General features: G+C 48.2%; 1 protein-coding gene across 5 annotated transcripts in view; it reads left to right on the top strand.

The window, feature by feature from the left end:
* LOC144162707 (DNA-binding protein RFX2-like) overlaps positions 1 to 16,757 on the top strand; it is a 73,826-nt gene that overhangs the window by 40,820 nt on the left and 16,249 nt on the right. For all 5 annotated transcript variants that reach the window (XM_077693349.1, XM_077693352.1, XM_077693351.1 and 2 more), the window contains 6 exons: positions 388 to 754; positions 2,663 to 2,751; positions 3,505 to 3,656; positions 4,754 to 4,851; positions 8,518 to 8,667; positions 16,131 to 16,339. In XM_077693349.1, coding sequence (XP_077549475.1) covers positions 388 to 754; positions 2,663 to 2,751; positions 3,505 to 3,656; positions 4,754 to 4,851; positions 8,518 to 8,667; positions 16,131 to 16,339 — 1,065 coding nt within the window. The remainder of the gene's footprint in view (positions 1 to 387; positions 755 to 2,662; positions 2,752 to 3,504; positions 3,657 to 4,753; positions 4,852 to 8,517; positions 8,668 to 16,130; positions 16,340 to 16,757) is intronic.

The following is a 16,757-nucleotide window of genomic DNA, read 5'->3' as shown; positions in this document are numbered from 1 at the left end:
GTTGAGACAGTTGCCTAAAGTTGTTTTTTGGGGCTGATTACTACTGCAATTGGCCAAAATCATTAGAAAGCACGGGACAGGGATACTTTAGGAACAGCAGAAGGATAAACATTTAGGCGAGTTGGTATTGGTTGAACATCTCCTAACAGCGTAAAAACACATACACTAGGGAAAGAAAATGACAGGACAATGCTGTGTCGTCCTGTCATTGTCTTTCCCTAGTCCTGTCATTTTCTTTCCCTAGTGTCTGTGTTTTTACGTTGTTGTTCGAAGATGTTCAGATTTTGGTAAGGCACAGTACTGGGATCTTTCACACTTTTGCTCACATTTGCCTGGTTATGGTTGGTGACCCTGGGAACACCCGCTCTTCCTCCCATGTCCCAGCAGATTCCGGTTGAGTGGCAGCAAAACCGGCCTGGCGGACACCCCTGAGCCCGGGGGTGGTGGCGGAGGGGTGGGAGGAGGAGGCGGGGTGGGTGGTGGAGGCGGGGTGGGAGCCCTGGCGAGCCAGGGTGGCCAGGCGGCCGACTCGTCGTCAGGCGGGGGGGCGGCTGTGGCGAGCAGCGCGACCCCGCCCGTAGCGGCGCAGCCCTCGTCGGCGCAGCAACAGCAGCAGCACCACCAGTACCTGGGTGACGCCTCGGCGGCCGTGCCCGCCCTGGGGGAGGTGGACCTTGGCAGCAGCCCGCTGCCCGAGGGGCTCACCAAGAAGGACCTCGACATCTTCCGCAGGCTCTACCGGGACCACTGCGAGGCAAGGAGGGGCCTTTTCTCCCTCTTCACTCGCTCTCTCCCCCTGTCTCCCCATTTCTTTTTCTATCTCCCTCTCGCCTTCCTGATCTCTACACCCCTATCTTCCCCTTCTCTGTCCGAGTCTCTACCTCTATCTCCTCCTCTCGTTCCTTCCATCTCTCCCCCCCTCACTGTTACCCTCTCTCCCCTTCTATACCCTCGCTCTCTGCCTTTACTGTTGTAGGGGTGAAAGCCCCTTAGGGGCATGGGCTATTGGCGTCTCCTGTCGTCGTCGTCGTAATCATTGTTTGTCTCATGTAGTCACGGTACTAAAACACTGGTAAACTTGCTTACGCCTCGCGCTATAACGTAACGCTTACTAAAAAAACACCAGGACACTCATTTATGCCTTGTGCTAGAGTGCTTCGTGACGCGTACAAAGAAAACACCGCGACACTTGTTTACGCCTCGCGCTAGAGAGCTTCGTGCTTCAAAGACAAGAGACTTTTACAGCAAAGCTGTACACCTGTACCCCCCAATGGTTTCATCTCCGTGGGAAAAAAAGCCAAGGTGCCAAGAATCCATTTATACACTGCATGCTTCGCCCCTCGCCAGGTTTCACGTTAGTGGAGATGGCCCGGGATTTTTTTTCTCTCTTTCTATTTCTCCCCTCTATTTATCTCCCTCTCTCTCTACTTTAGAAGGAGAGAGAGGGAGATACACCCACTGTGGTACATCCAGTTCCTAACTTGTTCTAAGTGGTTGCAAAGGACATTTTTCATTTTTGACGTTACCTAATTTCATGTATCCACATTGATTGATACAACAGCCTATTTGCATTTTACAACTCTGGAATGCCCTCAGTTTCGCTCTGTATTGCTCTCTCCCTCCCTATCTCCCCCCTCTCTTTAATGAAAATGTTGATGAGCCACTGGTGGATGCCTTGGACAACCCCTCTCCCCATCTGTTTTCTACCACACCACCTGATAGAGGAAGCACTTGGACAGGAAGTGCTGACACATGACACGGTATTCCATCCGAAAGGGCAAAGACAGACGGACATGTGTACTGGCCCCTTCTGGGCAAGATAGGTGTAATTATGCTCACAGACTAGCGACTGCTACAAAATAGGCCTCTTGGAATCAAAGGTAAGTTGTGTGTTTAATTTTAAAGCAGTGTGCAATTCAAGCACGTCTACAAACCTGAAAGGTAGGAAATCTCTCTCTCTGTCTCTCTCTCTCCCTGTCTCTCCCTCTCTCTCCCTATCCCTCTTGCTCTCCGTCTCTCTCTCTGTCTCCTTTCCCGCCAGCATTGTTGCTTTCTAACCGAGTGGTTTTAAGCTTGTTGAACCGTACATGTTCTGAGGGAACCTTGTCTCCTGGTGGGGTGTGATCTCGTGATTGAGGGGTGCGTCACCCGTAATGCATGGTCGTCGTCATTTCTCACATGCTGTCGAGCGTGTTGGTCATGCATTCGTTTTGGGCATTCATTTTTATGCCCAGTTTCTTTGTCCCTCTTTTGGGGCTCTGGTGCTTCCAAAAGAACTTTGTTTGTGCTGTGACTTGTAGTCTCGGTCCCCAATCAAGTGCAGCATAGGGATCTCACAGGTCATTTCGTTTGCCATGGGAGTGAATGAGAGGATTAAATGCCGTTATCCTTGGTGAGGAGTAAGATGATCTTTCTTCCATGCTAGTGGGGAAAGGGATGAAATGCTTCTGACCAAGGCCAGGGTGAAGCTCGAGCTAGACCTTCAGGAGGTCAAGCTTCTGGGGAACAGAGTGATAAGAGATAGAAGGATGAGCTGCCATTCGATAGTGCTGAATCTAAACTGGAGCTCAATGAAAGGAGAACAGCCGGCGGGATTGTTCGCTGCATTAGTTTGCGGCTGGGGATGGTAATGGGACGTACTGTTGTCGCTTGCGTGTTGCAGACCTTCTTGGAAGCGGTGATGAACCTGCACTTCTCCACCGTCGAGTCTCTCTGGCAAAACTTGTGGGGAGGCCTGAGCAATGACGGCGGGTGAGTGGGACTCCCTTTTACGATTGGCGAGAGACTGGCGGTTAAAGTAAGCTCTGCCTAATTAAGGGGGCACATGGCTCTTAATGCGATTTCTTTTAATTTTTAAGTAAACTCTGTGAAACTTGTTAGTCTTGCTGCTTTGTTTTCTGGTGGGTTCAAATATGCCATTATTTTTTAAGTCAGTTAGTTACCAAGATAGTTAGAGATAATTAGCCATTCTTGGAGGAACAACAGGCAAAAAAGTGCTAGCCATAAAACTGTTATCTTTATGTATTCCAATACTATGAACCCTGGTGAGTGCAGTAAGAGGAGCAGTTCCTTGATGCACTGCTTGGAACTAATTTTACAGCTCATTAAACTTTGGTGTTTGAAATGGGCATTCGAAAAGGTTCCTTGCCACTGGTGCCACCAAAGTTTGATGAGCTGTAAAATTAGTTCTGAGCGGTGCATCAGAAAACCGATTCTCTTATTGCACTCACCAGGGTTCGTAGTGTTGGGAAATGTAAAGATTACAGCTTTATGACTAAGGCTATTCTGTCTGTTGTTGCACCAAAAATGGCTAATTATCTCTAATTTTCTTGGGAACTAATTGAACGACTCAAAAAATAATGCCGTATTTGAAATCAGTGGTGGAAAAGCAGCAAGACTGACAAGTTTCTCAAAGTTTACTTGAAAATTAAAAGAAGCTGTTTTAAGAGCAATGTCCTTCCCAAAGACCAGTGTCTCACGCATTCGCATCGCTGCCTCTGCCAGGGACGACCCCGAGCGGGCGGGCCTCTCCCCCGAGAAGATGGAGCTGCTGTGTCAGTGCGAGGCGGTGCAGAAGTTTGTGCAGCGGGCCGACTACCAGTTCTACCAAAACCTTGTCGACGTGCTCATCCCGGACGTGCTCAGGCCCATACCCAGTGAGTGCAAGCATAAGTGCACCAACGCACGAAACAGTGTCATTGTCGTCATCCATTCACCCCTCTGGGGCGTTCGTCTAACCTTCCCACTGAAGTGCAACGGAGCTCAAAGTTTTTGCGCTGACATTGTGACAGCAGTCTTGTGACAGGAGGGTTGCAGGGGGGGGGGGGGGGAGGGATTTAGACAAGTTAAGCATTCAGTGAAAGTGGGATTGAGCTGTAAAAGGGTGTTTGGTTTGATTTATAGGCTGCATGGAGTAATAGCTTATGCATGTGGAACACTATTAACATGACTTTCAAGGGACCATATGGAAGCTTCGTATTGCCGGGGTGTCGTATGATTAGGGTATGGGTAAATGCCGCCCTAGTAGACGATCTCACGCTACAAGTGGACTAATAAGAATGTATTTAAATGGCTGTATTTAGCACATTCTCATGTAATTTGAGAACCCCTAGCTAAAAAAAAGGCTGCTATTTTGTGCCCCTTCACCCCGTAGCATTTACGCTAGCCCACCAGCCCCCCGCCTCACACTTGGAAGATAAGCTGGGAAATTTGCCTGCGCCTAGCAGATTGAGAGGGTAAAAGGTGAAAGCGTGAAAGTGCCAAGGCTGCAAGCGAAACAATCGTATAAGCAGGTTTCCACTGTCCCTAAATATTGTAACCTGTTCACTGTACTGTCACGCGAGACTGCAAGTCGTAGACGTTGCTTCTGTTGTTGGAATTGTATGAGGTCCCAGTTGGGCAGTGCTTCCACTGCACCAGAGAAACTTGTATAATTGGGGTTCCTCTGTAATTTAATTGATTTTTAATGCATTGCTATTGTAGTCGTGACCGTCATTTTCTTGTTAAGACATTAAGGCACCGGACAGGTTATGCAAATCGAAAGGCATGTAGGCATTTATGCACCCACTTCCCACATCATTACAAGTGTCAATTAATCTCAAAATAATTTTTCTACTCCTCAGTCTATTCCTTTCTGTGCTTGGTTGGCTTCTGTGAAGCACGTCATTACAGTCTTTCCATCCAGCAACTGTCAACCTGTTGTATCGTCTAGACGGCCAGTGAATCTCATTTTTTCCTTTTGTACTGCCTGCAGGTTCTCTGACGCAGGCCATTCGGAACTTTGCCAAGAGCCTGGAAGGGTGGCTGACCCATGCCATGCTGGGCTGCCCCAAGGAAATGGTCAAGGTCAAGGTAGGTCTCTCCAAGGTTGCCCCCTGGCGCCCTTTCTTTTCTTTTTTTTTTTTATTGCACTTTCTTCACCGTGCATGCTGAATCGAGGGCTTACACAAATAAAGCAGGTCGCCTCATCTGTCCAGCATTGGAACCCACACTATGATATAGCCCTTTCGGCTCTGGCGGTGTCAATTGACACCACCACATAAGAGTTTCCACAGCGCGTGGAGAACGAAACCAAAACTGCTAGTTTTGGCGGGAATTGTTCTTCAAGGATGCCTATTGTGAAAGACATCGCTGTTGTGGCCTTTTAGCGCAAGCTTGATGCTACATAAAAGAAGATGCTCTGTTGAAGGTGAAACTACAACATTGGGACTAAAAATACAGAGGCCCTAGTTGTATTCCAAAGCTTTTAAATCAATAAGTACGTGTACCACGAAGCTCATTATTTGTTTGTAGGCTCATGTAATCATTAAATTTACTAAATCACCTACCGCGGTGGCTCAGTGGCTAAGGCGTTGTGCTACTGAGCACGAGGACGCTGGTTCGATTCCCGGGCCGTGGCAGCCGCTTTTCTGATAAAGGTGAAAAGCAAAAATGCCCATGTGTTCCGATATTTCGGTGCACGATAGAGATCCTAAGGTACTCAGCCGCTTTTCTGATAAAGGTGAAAAGCAAAAATGCCCATGTGTTCCGATATTTCGGCGCACGATAGAGATCCTAAGGTAGTCAAAATTAATCCAAAGCCCTCCACTATGGCGCGCCTCATCGCCTGCGTTGCATCGGCATGTTGCCCCACAACCAATCAAAATTTAGGAAATCATGCAAAACAGATGTTTCTGCACAGCACAGAATTTTTACTTGCCAGATGTACTAAGTATTTGCCTCATTAATAAGCCAGTTAATACTTTCACTACTAGCTCTATTTTTTTGTTTGTGGGCTTATGGGGCCCTGAAATTTTGGAAAACACCGAAAAAATATTGCTTTGCTTGAAATAAAAAAATCAGGGATGGAAGGGCTAGGCTTGAGTGGGTAAAAGCGTGGCTGCCGGTGTTTTGCCTCTGCTTTATGTGTAAGAAACTATAAATGTTCAAATGCGTGCCACCTAAGCGCCTGCTCCAGTGATTTTACGGTGCCATCGTCCCTCATTGTAACCCAGTGAACGAAAGGAACACTGCAGGCGAATGAGACAAAAAGAGCAGGAAAACGGTGTGCTTCTTTGGCCGCCAGCCAGGCCCCAAGCTTCCGGCACGATGGCGCGTAGTTCGAATTATCTGTGGCAGAGGACCCTCACGTTCCAATTAACGGGCTCTTCAAAATATAGCCTTCTAAGGAGACTTGGCCGGACCAAGTCATACAGTTCGAATTATCCATAAATTCAAAATATGGAACTTTGAATCAACAAGCTTTCACTGTACTGCAACCAGACAAAAATAACACGGTAGAAATTGCTTGCCTAGGGGAATCGTCTTACACGATTTGCACGATTGCTGGTCGACTCAAATGTAGGTCGATCGCCCCCCGATCGCACTTTAAAAAACAAAATAAGAAGACAGGACACACGAGTGCATTCTAATACCAAAATATATTGGTCACCTGACCTACATCTCGCCCTCACTAGTGTCATCATCTTCACTAACGCTGCTGCTGCTGCTGCCATGACAGCTGCTGTGGTACCACAGCACACTGTCACCCAGTGTGAGCCCGTACTTTGCAAAAGACCGCGTCACAACATTGCACGGAATGACCGACCGACCATGTGGAAAGCACCCACCCACACACAGTAGCCAGCGACGCCTTCTTCACAGTGAGCCTGGCTGGTGTGAGTTCTCAGTTGTCCGCTGACAGCCACTCATCGTATTCACGGTGCAAAAGATCTTTGAAAGACTTATTTATGCCCACGTCAAGCGGCTGGAGTTGCCCCGTCAGGCCAGCAGGGATCACCAGCATCACCGCCACACCACCGGTGACACGACACTGCTCGTGAGAGTGCCCTGAAATGGCCAACAGAAGATGCCACGTGTATTACTGTCAGCCCAGTAAGAGCAGAAAAAAGAGTTTTGCAAACGAACATTTGGCATATATATACTTCACGCAGTAGATAGAATGGGAAAGCAAATGCACAGTTTGGCTTGGCATCGCTGGCGGTACAAGTGCAGCTTGAAGAGATGACATGTATGCCTACCTAGGTGTATACGTATGAGTATTTGTACGGTTAACTACAGATGCACACGTGCTTGTACGTACAACACGTACATGTGTTTAATTTAACAGGCGTTTACGAGATGAATTACACTATAACCGCGTTGATATGTTCTCAGTTCATACGATTTCCCGTTCCCGGTTAGTACGCTGTCAATTGTGAACACTAAAAATTCCCCGTAGTACGTTTCTTACCGAATAGTATACTTTCTTGGATACCATTTTTACACGATTGTAAGTCAACTCGAATGTAGGTCGACCCCCCAAAATTGCATCTCTCTCTCTCTCTCTCAAAAAAAAAAAAAAAAAAAAGAAAGCGAGCGCAGAAAGCAGCCCGTTTCAACGCTGCTGTGAACGAGCACCGAGAGAGTTCTTCTGGCCCAGGGCACTCATGACAGACGGGATGATTCAGCACAACACAGAAGTGACACAAGCACACGGCAACGCGGTCACCTAGAAAATCGTATCACAAAGAGAAGCTCTTCTGTCAACTACCAATACCCCCCATACGGCAGCTCTTCAATCTATGATCGATGCTCCCACAAGAGCTGTATGCTCGTGGTGCGCACAGTAGATTTAAAAAAGAAGAGCTTTTGTATAAGCACACGGAATAACCATTCGCGGTGGGTTGAGTGGGAAACTTTATTCCCAATCATGAGAACACATTCGCTGCGAGATACAACCATCAAAGCTACTAGCAGTCAGCCACTGCCGCACGATATCAAAACAAACAACAAGGCAGGTGATGGAAGTGGCTGCTTGCGATTTCCTTTGATTCGTGAGTACGTTACTCGCATTCAAGAAGCCTTTTGTTCATCTCTAATAAACAAAATGGGTATTACCGAATTCCTTGAATCAATGCACGGCACTGACGTAGGCACAATCATATCACGTTGTTCAGTACACATCCGAACGCGCTGGTGGAAGGTTAGCCACTCTAGGTACGGTGGACAAAGCACGCAGATCGGGAATGCCAACTTTCAAAGTCGGCATCAGCTTTATTGACGCCAGAATGTACACAATGGCAAACGCTCCGATTCAGCCGTAACCATAGAAACAAGGGTGTTACGCTTTCCCCAGCTTGTAGCACCCCAGATTTCTCATTTCTCTTGCCGTTAAAGCGGCACAAAGTTCGATTTCGATTCTAAGTCGGCCCCTCAACATTGGATTGTCAAACTTGAAAAAAAGGGTTGACCTAAAATCGTGTAAATATGGTAGTATGTTTTTCCCTCGCGCTTTTTTTTCTTTAATGTATCAACAATGTTCTACTGTATGTTCTCGCCTCCTCTGCTGGTGTGTCAATCACTTACACGTGTGTCAATTCTTTTGAACCTGTGTTCCTGTTTGGTCGTCGTAGTGCATTGGCTAATTCGAACGCTAATCGAAAAGGGGAAAAGGAAAAAAACGGAAGGGGTTCCTTCAGACGATAGTCGTCATCTCAGAATTGACGCCGACCTCACCTTCATCTCCCCCTGGTGCAGATTGGTGCGGTGAGCGCGTTTGCGCAGACACTGCGGCGGTACACGTCGCTCAACCACCTGGCCCAGGCAGCCCGGGCCGTGCTGCAGAACTCCGCCCAGATCAGCCAGATGCTGGCCGACCTCAACCGCGTCGACTTCCACAACGTCCAGGTCAGTCACCAGCGCTGCGGAGGCTTCTCTCCTCACACCCAGAGCAGGAATATAACGTATTTTCGCACGTATAACCCGTCCCTGCGTATACAGTCGAATCCCGCTACAACGAAATTGACGGGACGTGCGAAAAATTTTGTTGAAGCGAAAATTCGTTGAGGCGAAATCTGCCCCAACACACCACGGAAAGGCCAGAAAAATAGCCCCGTGCGTTTCTGCAACATTGGCAGCATAATACAATGTTTCGAAAAAGGAGTGACGCGCAATAACTCATGTTTATTCGGATAACAAACATACCAATGGTTATCTGTTTTTTCACCACCCAAAGAACGCGTTACGGAGGGGGGTGAAGATAAACAGGCGCAAAACGTATCGCTGTACAACAAGGCGTGTCCACCGAGCTGATTACTTGCAGATAGCTGCTAGGCCGTGGGAAGCCCCCCTCTCGCTTGTGGCAGGAACAGCGCCGTTATCTTATCCTCTGACAGGGCACGGCAGCTACTGAACTTGGCAGGCAAGACGCGCGCGCTTGCATTTAACAGGACCGCACGCTCGCGACTAAGATAGGATGACTAGGCTTCAAGACCGAACGCGCAAACATGATTTTCGCTCTTGGCTATGAAGAATGGTAGAAGGAAAACGGCAAGGACAGCTGCTCAAAACGCATACATGACGGCACCGCGCCAGCAGCGGAGCACATTCATGCAATTACAACTGGATACGGATTGGCTGTAGCTCTGGGGCTCCGCCTTGGCGAAGCGGGCCTGCGCCTCGTGTAAAGACGGCCAGCCACATCGTTATCACTATCAAGCAATGGCGTGCGCCTATGAGTTATTTTTTGTTTTGTTTTGGGTGGCAGTGTGGTCGCAACGCGCATTTTCGGTGAAACTAAGCGTCCTGAATGTATAAAAAGTTACAGATAGCTGGCACTATGCTTATTTTATTGTAAAATAATTGTTCAAACCCAGCCCAAATCATCGAAAATTTCGTTGAAGCGAAAGCAAGCCTGACAAATGGTTCGTTGTGGCGAGGACTTTGTTGCATTGACTTCTATGGCTAGCTGACGGGGAATTGGAAATATTTCGTTGAAGCGGAAATTTCGTTGAAGCGGCGTTCGTTGTAGCGGGGTTCGACTGTACTCCACACCCCAACTTTTAGCCCACCAGAAAAAAAAAAAAAAAAATTCTCGCGTATTGCCCGCGCATTTCATGCGGGAAAGGCTGCACCAACGCTACTGCTCAAGCAACACATCACATACTATGTAGACGGAAAAAGCGTATATTTACCAAGTAGAATACATTGACTGCAAGGCGGAAGTCACAAATTACTAATGAAATTCAGTTGTTAGAGTGCATTCGTACTTGTTTTTTGTTCCTTATCCTTGTATGTTTTGCACAATTGTTGCCATGGAAGGCTTAGTCAGTGTTACTGCGTAGGAGCTTCACGCAAGCGTAGGAGCTTCACAACGCGCTTTGCCGGGAAGCTGCACTATAGGAAAAACCCCGCTTATTATCTGCACCCCTACTTTGCCACTGAATTTTGCAGCTGGTGCAGGTGAGCAACCAGATAATGTCATGATGGAAAACAATGCGCAGAATACAAGGCATTGTAGCTGCGAAAGCGAAGGAGAGGGTAGCGACACTTGATGGATGAAGTGATAATGGCCACAATTCATTCCGGGGCGGTGCAGTGAAATGCCTATCGTGGTGGCCACGCTGTTTCGTCTCCTGAGACAGATGCTGCACGCCTGGCCTAGGCCAAGCGCTTACTACGTTATCTGGCCATCTTAGCAAATGTTGTTTTCACTCCTGTATTGTTCTTGGCCCAGAGCCACATCACACCACCTGTGTTGCTGCATGTTTCCTCAGCGGTGCATTTCTTGATTTCGACAATACATAATTTCACGTATCCACATTAATTGATACAACAGCCTATTTGCATTTTCAAACTCCGGAATACCTCGAAAATACTTGAGGTTTCCAAATAGTGCGTAAAACCACATAACGTAGGTTTCATTGTGAAGCATTTCATGTTGAGTTACTTACTTTATAACAATATCCAAGTGCCACGGAAATCCCATTGTTATAACCGATAATTGTTATAAGCGGGTAGCGAAATAAAAAGACGGAACAGAGCTCAATACATTTTATTCGCATGCCAGCAAGTTCGTACTACTACTAATTTGCGGAAAAGAAGCAATAATTGGTCACCTTTGTTTGCCGCATGGGAAGCTAGCGCAAATCTTTTCCAAGAGCATCTACAGGTGCTTCACGTAGCTGAGGTAAAAGTCCTTGGCAGAAACAAAGTCCCCGAGGGACTGTGTCACGCATTGGGCCTCCTACGAAGACAGTATACCTGAGTAGGCTGCGCAACCGCGCCATCAGAGTCGTCACTGTTGCACTTTTGGTGCACACTGTAACCGGATTCAATCATTATATCCGATATCGTGGCACTGGAGCATTGTAATAAGCGGTTTATTTTGCCATAGAAAGAATACAAAAGTTGACGGCGCCATAGCTGTTCATCGTTATATCCAATATATTGTTATAAACGGTATCGTTATAAGTGGACTCAACTGTACATCTGAGTGCGGGAAAGAAACAAAGCAGTCAGTGGACCGAGTGCTCGTCGTAGCATAGAACTAGAAAAGCGTCTTGTTCTCGCATAAAAAAGGACCATTGTGAGATTAAAGAAAACAATTAACGTTGAGCGTCCTTTTATGAGGAAACCAGGGGCTGTCGCAGTGCGCAGCTAAGCTCTCTTGTCTAAGGGGTGTTGACCGAGGCCACTTGGGTGCGATCAAGTTATTGACATTCAAAAAGTGAAGTGCAAGTGGGCCCAGTGAGAGGGAGATTAGAGGTGCTCCAAAAGCCCCTTACCCTTTTCCTCCAGCTGCGAGCCACCTGTGCATTGTAGGTAAGCCCATCGCCGCTACTGGAGGAGGGACATTCTGTACCGAAGTCAGAGCTGGCCGGGCACTTTTGGTGCGATGCAAAACTTCAATTAATCGTGATGACAGGCTTTTTTCCGCACATAAACTGACCAAAAAGATACTAAACCACCCTTACTTGCAAAAAGAATGCACAAACTGGCCTAAAGAAGCATTTTTCTAATATATTGCAACCTCGATAATACGAATTTCAAAGCACCGCGTGGAGGCGTTGCATGACCGGAGTGTGTAATCAGGGTATGGGTAAATGCCACCTAATAGATGGTCTCACGAGACAGGTGGGCTAAGGACTTGTTTAAATTACTATATTTAGTGCGTTCTCGCGTAACGTGCGAACCCCTAACTTAATTTCCAAGTTTCTAAAAAAGAACAACGCTTATTTTGAGCCCCCCCTCGCACCGTCTGCACTAGCCCACCAGCCTTGTGCCTTGCACATGCAACATAAGCTGGGAAGGCCTATGCGGTTGAGCAATATGAGGAGAAAAAGGCGAGAGTGTGGCCAAGGCCACAGGCAAGTTATACAGGGGACGGCAAGCGGGCAAGGGAAGTGGGATTCCTGGTCATGAAAATCCACCGTCACGCTTTGGGAGAGCTTCGTGCGGTGCCCAAGAAGGCCGCGGCGTGAAGCAGACACTCCTGGCATTATTAGGAGAGTTCATTCGCTTTACCAGTCGTGTACTGGTGAAATGGATTGTTTGTTTTATGAGTGCCAAAAAGTGTTCGGTGAACGGTCATGCCGTTGACTTCCTGCGTTCCCGGCTGCCGTTCTGCTACAGAGGAAATGATAAAAAAGTGTCGCTCTTTCGCTTTCCTTCTGACGCCGTGCTGTGCGCGAGATGGAGGCGTGCCATTCCCCGGAAAGAAGTTTGAAGGTTTACTGCATTTTCACGCATATAACCCACACCAAAAATGCGAAAATTTCAGTGGCAAAGTAGGGGTGTGGATAATACACGGGGTTTTTCTTTGAGTGCAGCTTCACGGCAATGCGCGTTGTGCCGTGACGCTCCTACGTAGTGGCACTGACTAAGCCTTCCATGGCAGCGATTGCGCAAAACATACAAGGACAAGGAAGAAAAAACATGGGCGAGTGCACTCTAACAACTGAATTTTATGAGTGAATTGTGACTTCCACCTTGCAGTCAGAGTATTGTATTTGCTAAACATACGCTTTTTCTGTCTGCGTAGTATCTGATGTGTTAATTGAGCAGTAGCTTTGGTGCAGCATTTCCTGCATCAAATATGCGGGCAATACGCGAGGATTTTTTTTTCTTTCCAGTGGGCTGAAAGTGGGGGTGTAGATTATATCCAGGGGCGGGTTATACGCGCGAAAATACGGTAATTTTGAAGGGGTGCATAGCCCAGTCACGGGGACGCTGTCCACCTTTCATCGTTTGCCAGGGGTGGCGGGGATGTGCGTCTAGCCAATAGAAATGATTCCTGTCAGGGAAAGGTTGTCAATGTCCTTTTGCGGCAAACCGCATCTTTGTTGTCCTAAGTCCAAGCGGTGCCGAGGGTGCCTTGAGATGCTGGCTTAATGCCTGTCTAGTTGTTGGGGGTAATTACTGCATCAGAGCATGCAAAGTGCAGTTGTGTTCTTCTGGGGTTAAGCTGGCTTCGAGGTCATTCGTGGGGCTCGATATGAATAGAGCAAGGCACGCCACCGAGTCTGGTGAAGTTGTACAGTCCATGGTAGGCACTGAGGTTCAAATTCGTTGTAGGTCTAAAGTTAAGCTTACATCGAGTTCATTTGTGGGGCTACATATGAATAAAGAAACGCGTGCCGCCGAGTTTGGGAAAGTCGTACAGTCCATGGTACGCAGTGAGGCACTGTGACAGCCCAGCAACGCTCTTCCATATGGTTTGGGCATGCCCTTCAAACCCAGACCTTGCACCAATTCCCAGTCCTACATACGAGCAGTGGGAGAGGGAACTTACCAGCTCGGACCCAAGTAAGCAGCTTTGGCTTGCTCAAAGGGCGAAGACGGCAGGCCGCACCTACGGAGTCCTGGACTGAGGACCCTGCCCACTTACCAGCTCGATCTCGCTGTTCAATGAAGTTTTCTCCACCTCCTCCTTCTGAAATTCGTGATAGGTCTAAAGTGTCGCCATGATGGCGGAGATATGTGACGAGGGAGTGACAGCCCCTTTTGTAATGTGCACGCCGTGTTGACAAAGGCTGGAAATTTGTCGGCGTGGGGCATACCTAATTTAGGCACGCGTCGTATTCACAGTACCATTGAAGGACTCTGATAATACTTTAGAGAGGCCACCTGAGAGTCGATGGGCAGAGAACATACTTGGTTTTAGTTGATTTTTATTAGTGATGTGCTTGTGTCTTGGGGAATATCTTGGAGTGGATAAGTGAGAGTATATAAGTAGATAAGATCACGTGATTGTTCGTGTACAAACCATTAATTGTGGCTGATGTGGCCAATCAGCGGCCCAGTGTGTATTATTTACCTGCGAGAATCAATAAAAGAATATTTAAAAGGCTGTGGCCTTATACACTTTATATCCCACACATTCACCTTGTTTCTGACAAAATCCACAACTAGCGAGAGTAATCTTCGTTTCACTGTACTCAATAATTTCGAAAGTTTACCGCGCTGATAAAAAGCACATGCACTACAACGCACTGCACCGTGTGTTCGGGACAAAGGAAAACATTCAGAAGCTAAGTCCGAGGAAGCTGCAAAAAAATAATTTGCCAGACATGTCGAGTTTCCTCTTGAGCAGTTGAAATGTGTCCACTGCTTTTTGCGTGGGGCTCAGTCCCAACAGGCGGGCAAAAGTAATTCTGCATGTCGCTCACTGTATCCACCTCATGCCGAGTAAAAAAAAATGTTTGGAACCTCAGCACCTATGAATACCATCACGGAGCATGCTGGCCAGTCCACTTAGGCTTTTATTTGCGGAAATTTTTCTTATCCCCGAACAGTGCCATTTTCAGGGCTTCCCTAGCCATGCTTTGGCCGTGCTGTGAAATCAATTCTCGAGATTCCGAACTATAGCGGGGCAAGGCAGCAGCGCGGAGAGAAGCGCAGCAGTCAAGGGTCGCAGAAGAATGTAAACCATCACACAACTTAACGCGCGCTAAATCTCCTACGCATGCCCTCTGCTGAAAAATTTCTTAGAATCAAATCTAGACATCCATCACTCGTTTTGAGCAGGCATTCTGCCTTATACGGATTCTCCGTACGGCTGCAGTTATGAGACCTCCCTCCCGGCTTCATTTTGTATCAACCTTGAGGGCATAACTACCAAGACTGTGTTTCTATAAAAAAGGTTCTGCCAAAAACAAGTGCACATTTACCTTCCACAGCACGTCCCGACACACGGGGTCGCCGTTGCTGCTGGATGCCCTCCAATCGGCGGCGGCGCCCCTGGTGGTCGCCTTTTTCCCCAAACGAAACTTGAGCGGGAGTTTTATGACCAGGGAAGCATTGAAGGAATCTGGTATTGCATGTGACGTTCATCGGCTCGACGGAAGCTTCAAATTGGCGGTCTGCCGGCTACCTGGACTTTGACATTTCCCGGTTGGCGCATTGGCGCTCTGCTGCCGCGTGGGGCCGTCGAAGGCTCCCGCCCGCCACCGTCAGTGCCCGCCACTGCCAGTGCCCGCCAGCTTGCTTGAGTCTGTGTACCAAGTAATCGGGCCTGCCGCTTATTGTTTACCTTTGCACATCAAGCAGCACCAAACAAGGGTTAAGAATAGAAAAAGGTCGGAACGAGGCGGCAAAGCGGCGTAAAAAGTTGTAAAAGTGCTGGTTTATCCCCGCCAGCATTCATCGTATTAAGCGAAAGGCGTACACCTGAGCACCGTATAATTGGGGTTTTTAAAACATTGATTCTATGGTGAGTTTTCCAGGACCTTGCTGGCCCGTTGTAAGTGGGTCGTCGTAAAACCAGGGGACGTGTAATCGGGGTTCCACTGTAGTAAAAATCCCTGAAAAAAAAAAGAAGGTAGAATTGCTGGGGCTCGAACCCAGGGTAAATGCATTGTAAGCCACAATGCTACCTGCTTGGCCGCAGGGGCCGAATGGAGAGCTCGTTTTAGGAGTTGATCAAGAAAATTGTGGCTGTGTTAAAGTTAAAAGCTGATTGATTGATTTATTGAAGGGTTAAATGCGCCGACGCAACACAGGTGATGAGGCGCGCCGTAGTGGAGGGCTCCGGATTAATTTTGGCCACCTGGGGATCTTTAACATGCGCCGAAATCTTGTATACACAGGTGTTCTTGCTTTTCGCCTCCATCAGAAAAGCGGTCTCTGTGGCCAGGAATGGAACCCACATCCTCGTGCTCAGCAGCATGACGCCTTAGCCACTGAGCCACCGCGGCAGGTAGTGTTAAAACCTAACCACCAGACGGTGCTTGGGAGTAACAGGAAGTGCGCGTCCTGCGCTGACTTGGAAACGGAATGTCGCACTCGAGGAGGCTGTGGTGCATCTTGATGAGCCTGGCGGTGGCAAGCGCTCACTGTCCCCTTTCCTTTTCCCTTCCCCCCTGAAACAGGAGCAGGCGTCGTGGGTGTGCCAGTGCGAGGACGGCTTGGTGCAGCGGCTGGAGCAGGACTTCAAGCTGACGCTGCAGCAGCAGACCTCCCTGGAGCAGTGGGCCGCCTGGCTGGACGGCGTCGTGGGACAGGTGCTCGAGCCCTTCCGGGGGCGCCCCGAGTTCCCCCGCGCCGCCCGCCAGTTCCTGCTCAAGTGGTCCTTCTACAGGTGCGCCTCGCTATATCAGGGGCGAAGCCCCGTAGGTGCTCTGGCCGTCGGCGTCTAATGTCGTCGTCGTAACCATCGTCTCATGTAGTCACGGTACTAAAACACCGGGACACTCATTTATGCCTTGCTCTAGAACGCAACGCGTACTAAAAAAAACATTGGTACACTCGTTTACGCCTCGCACTAGAGAGCTTCGGGCTTCAAAAATTAGAGACTTACAGCTGTATACCTCTGCCCCCCAGTGGCTTAATCTCCACTGGCAAAAATTCAAAGGCACCAAGAATACACTTATGCACTGCATGCTTCGCCCCTCCCCAGGTTTCACATTAGTGGAGATAGTCTGCGATTTTTTATTATAGGAGCCAGCCACAAAAGCAAAATACTAGCTTGGTTGTTCAATAAAAGGGCTACTTCGTCC

Source organism: Haemaphysalis longicornis, unplaced genomic scaffold (assembly GCF_048455015.1).
Source record: "Haemaphysalis longicornis isolate Haplotype H1 unplaced genomic scaffold, Haemaphysalis longicornis Haplotype H1 scaffold_12, whole genome shotgun sequence".
NCBI lineage: Eukaryota > Metazoa > Arthropoda > Arachnida > Ixodida > Ixodidae > Haemaphysalis > Haemaphysalis longicornis.
This window is presented reverse-complemented; position numbering and strand designations above follow the sequence as displayed.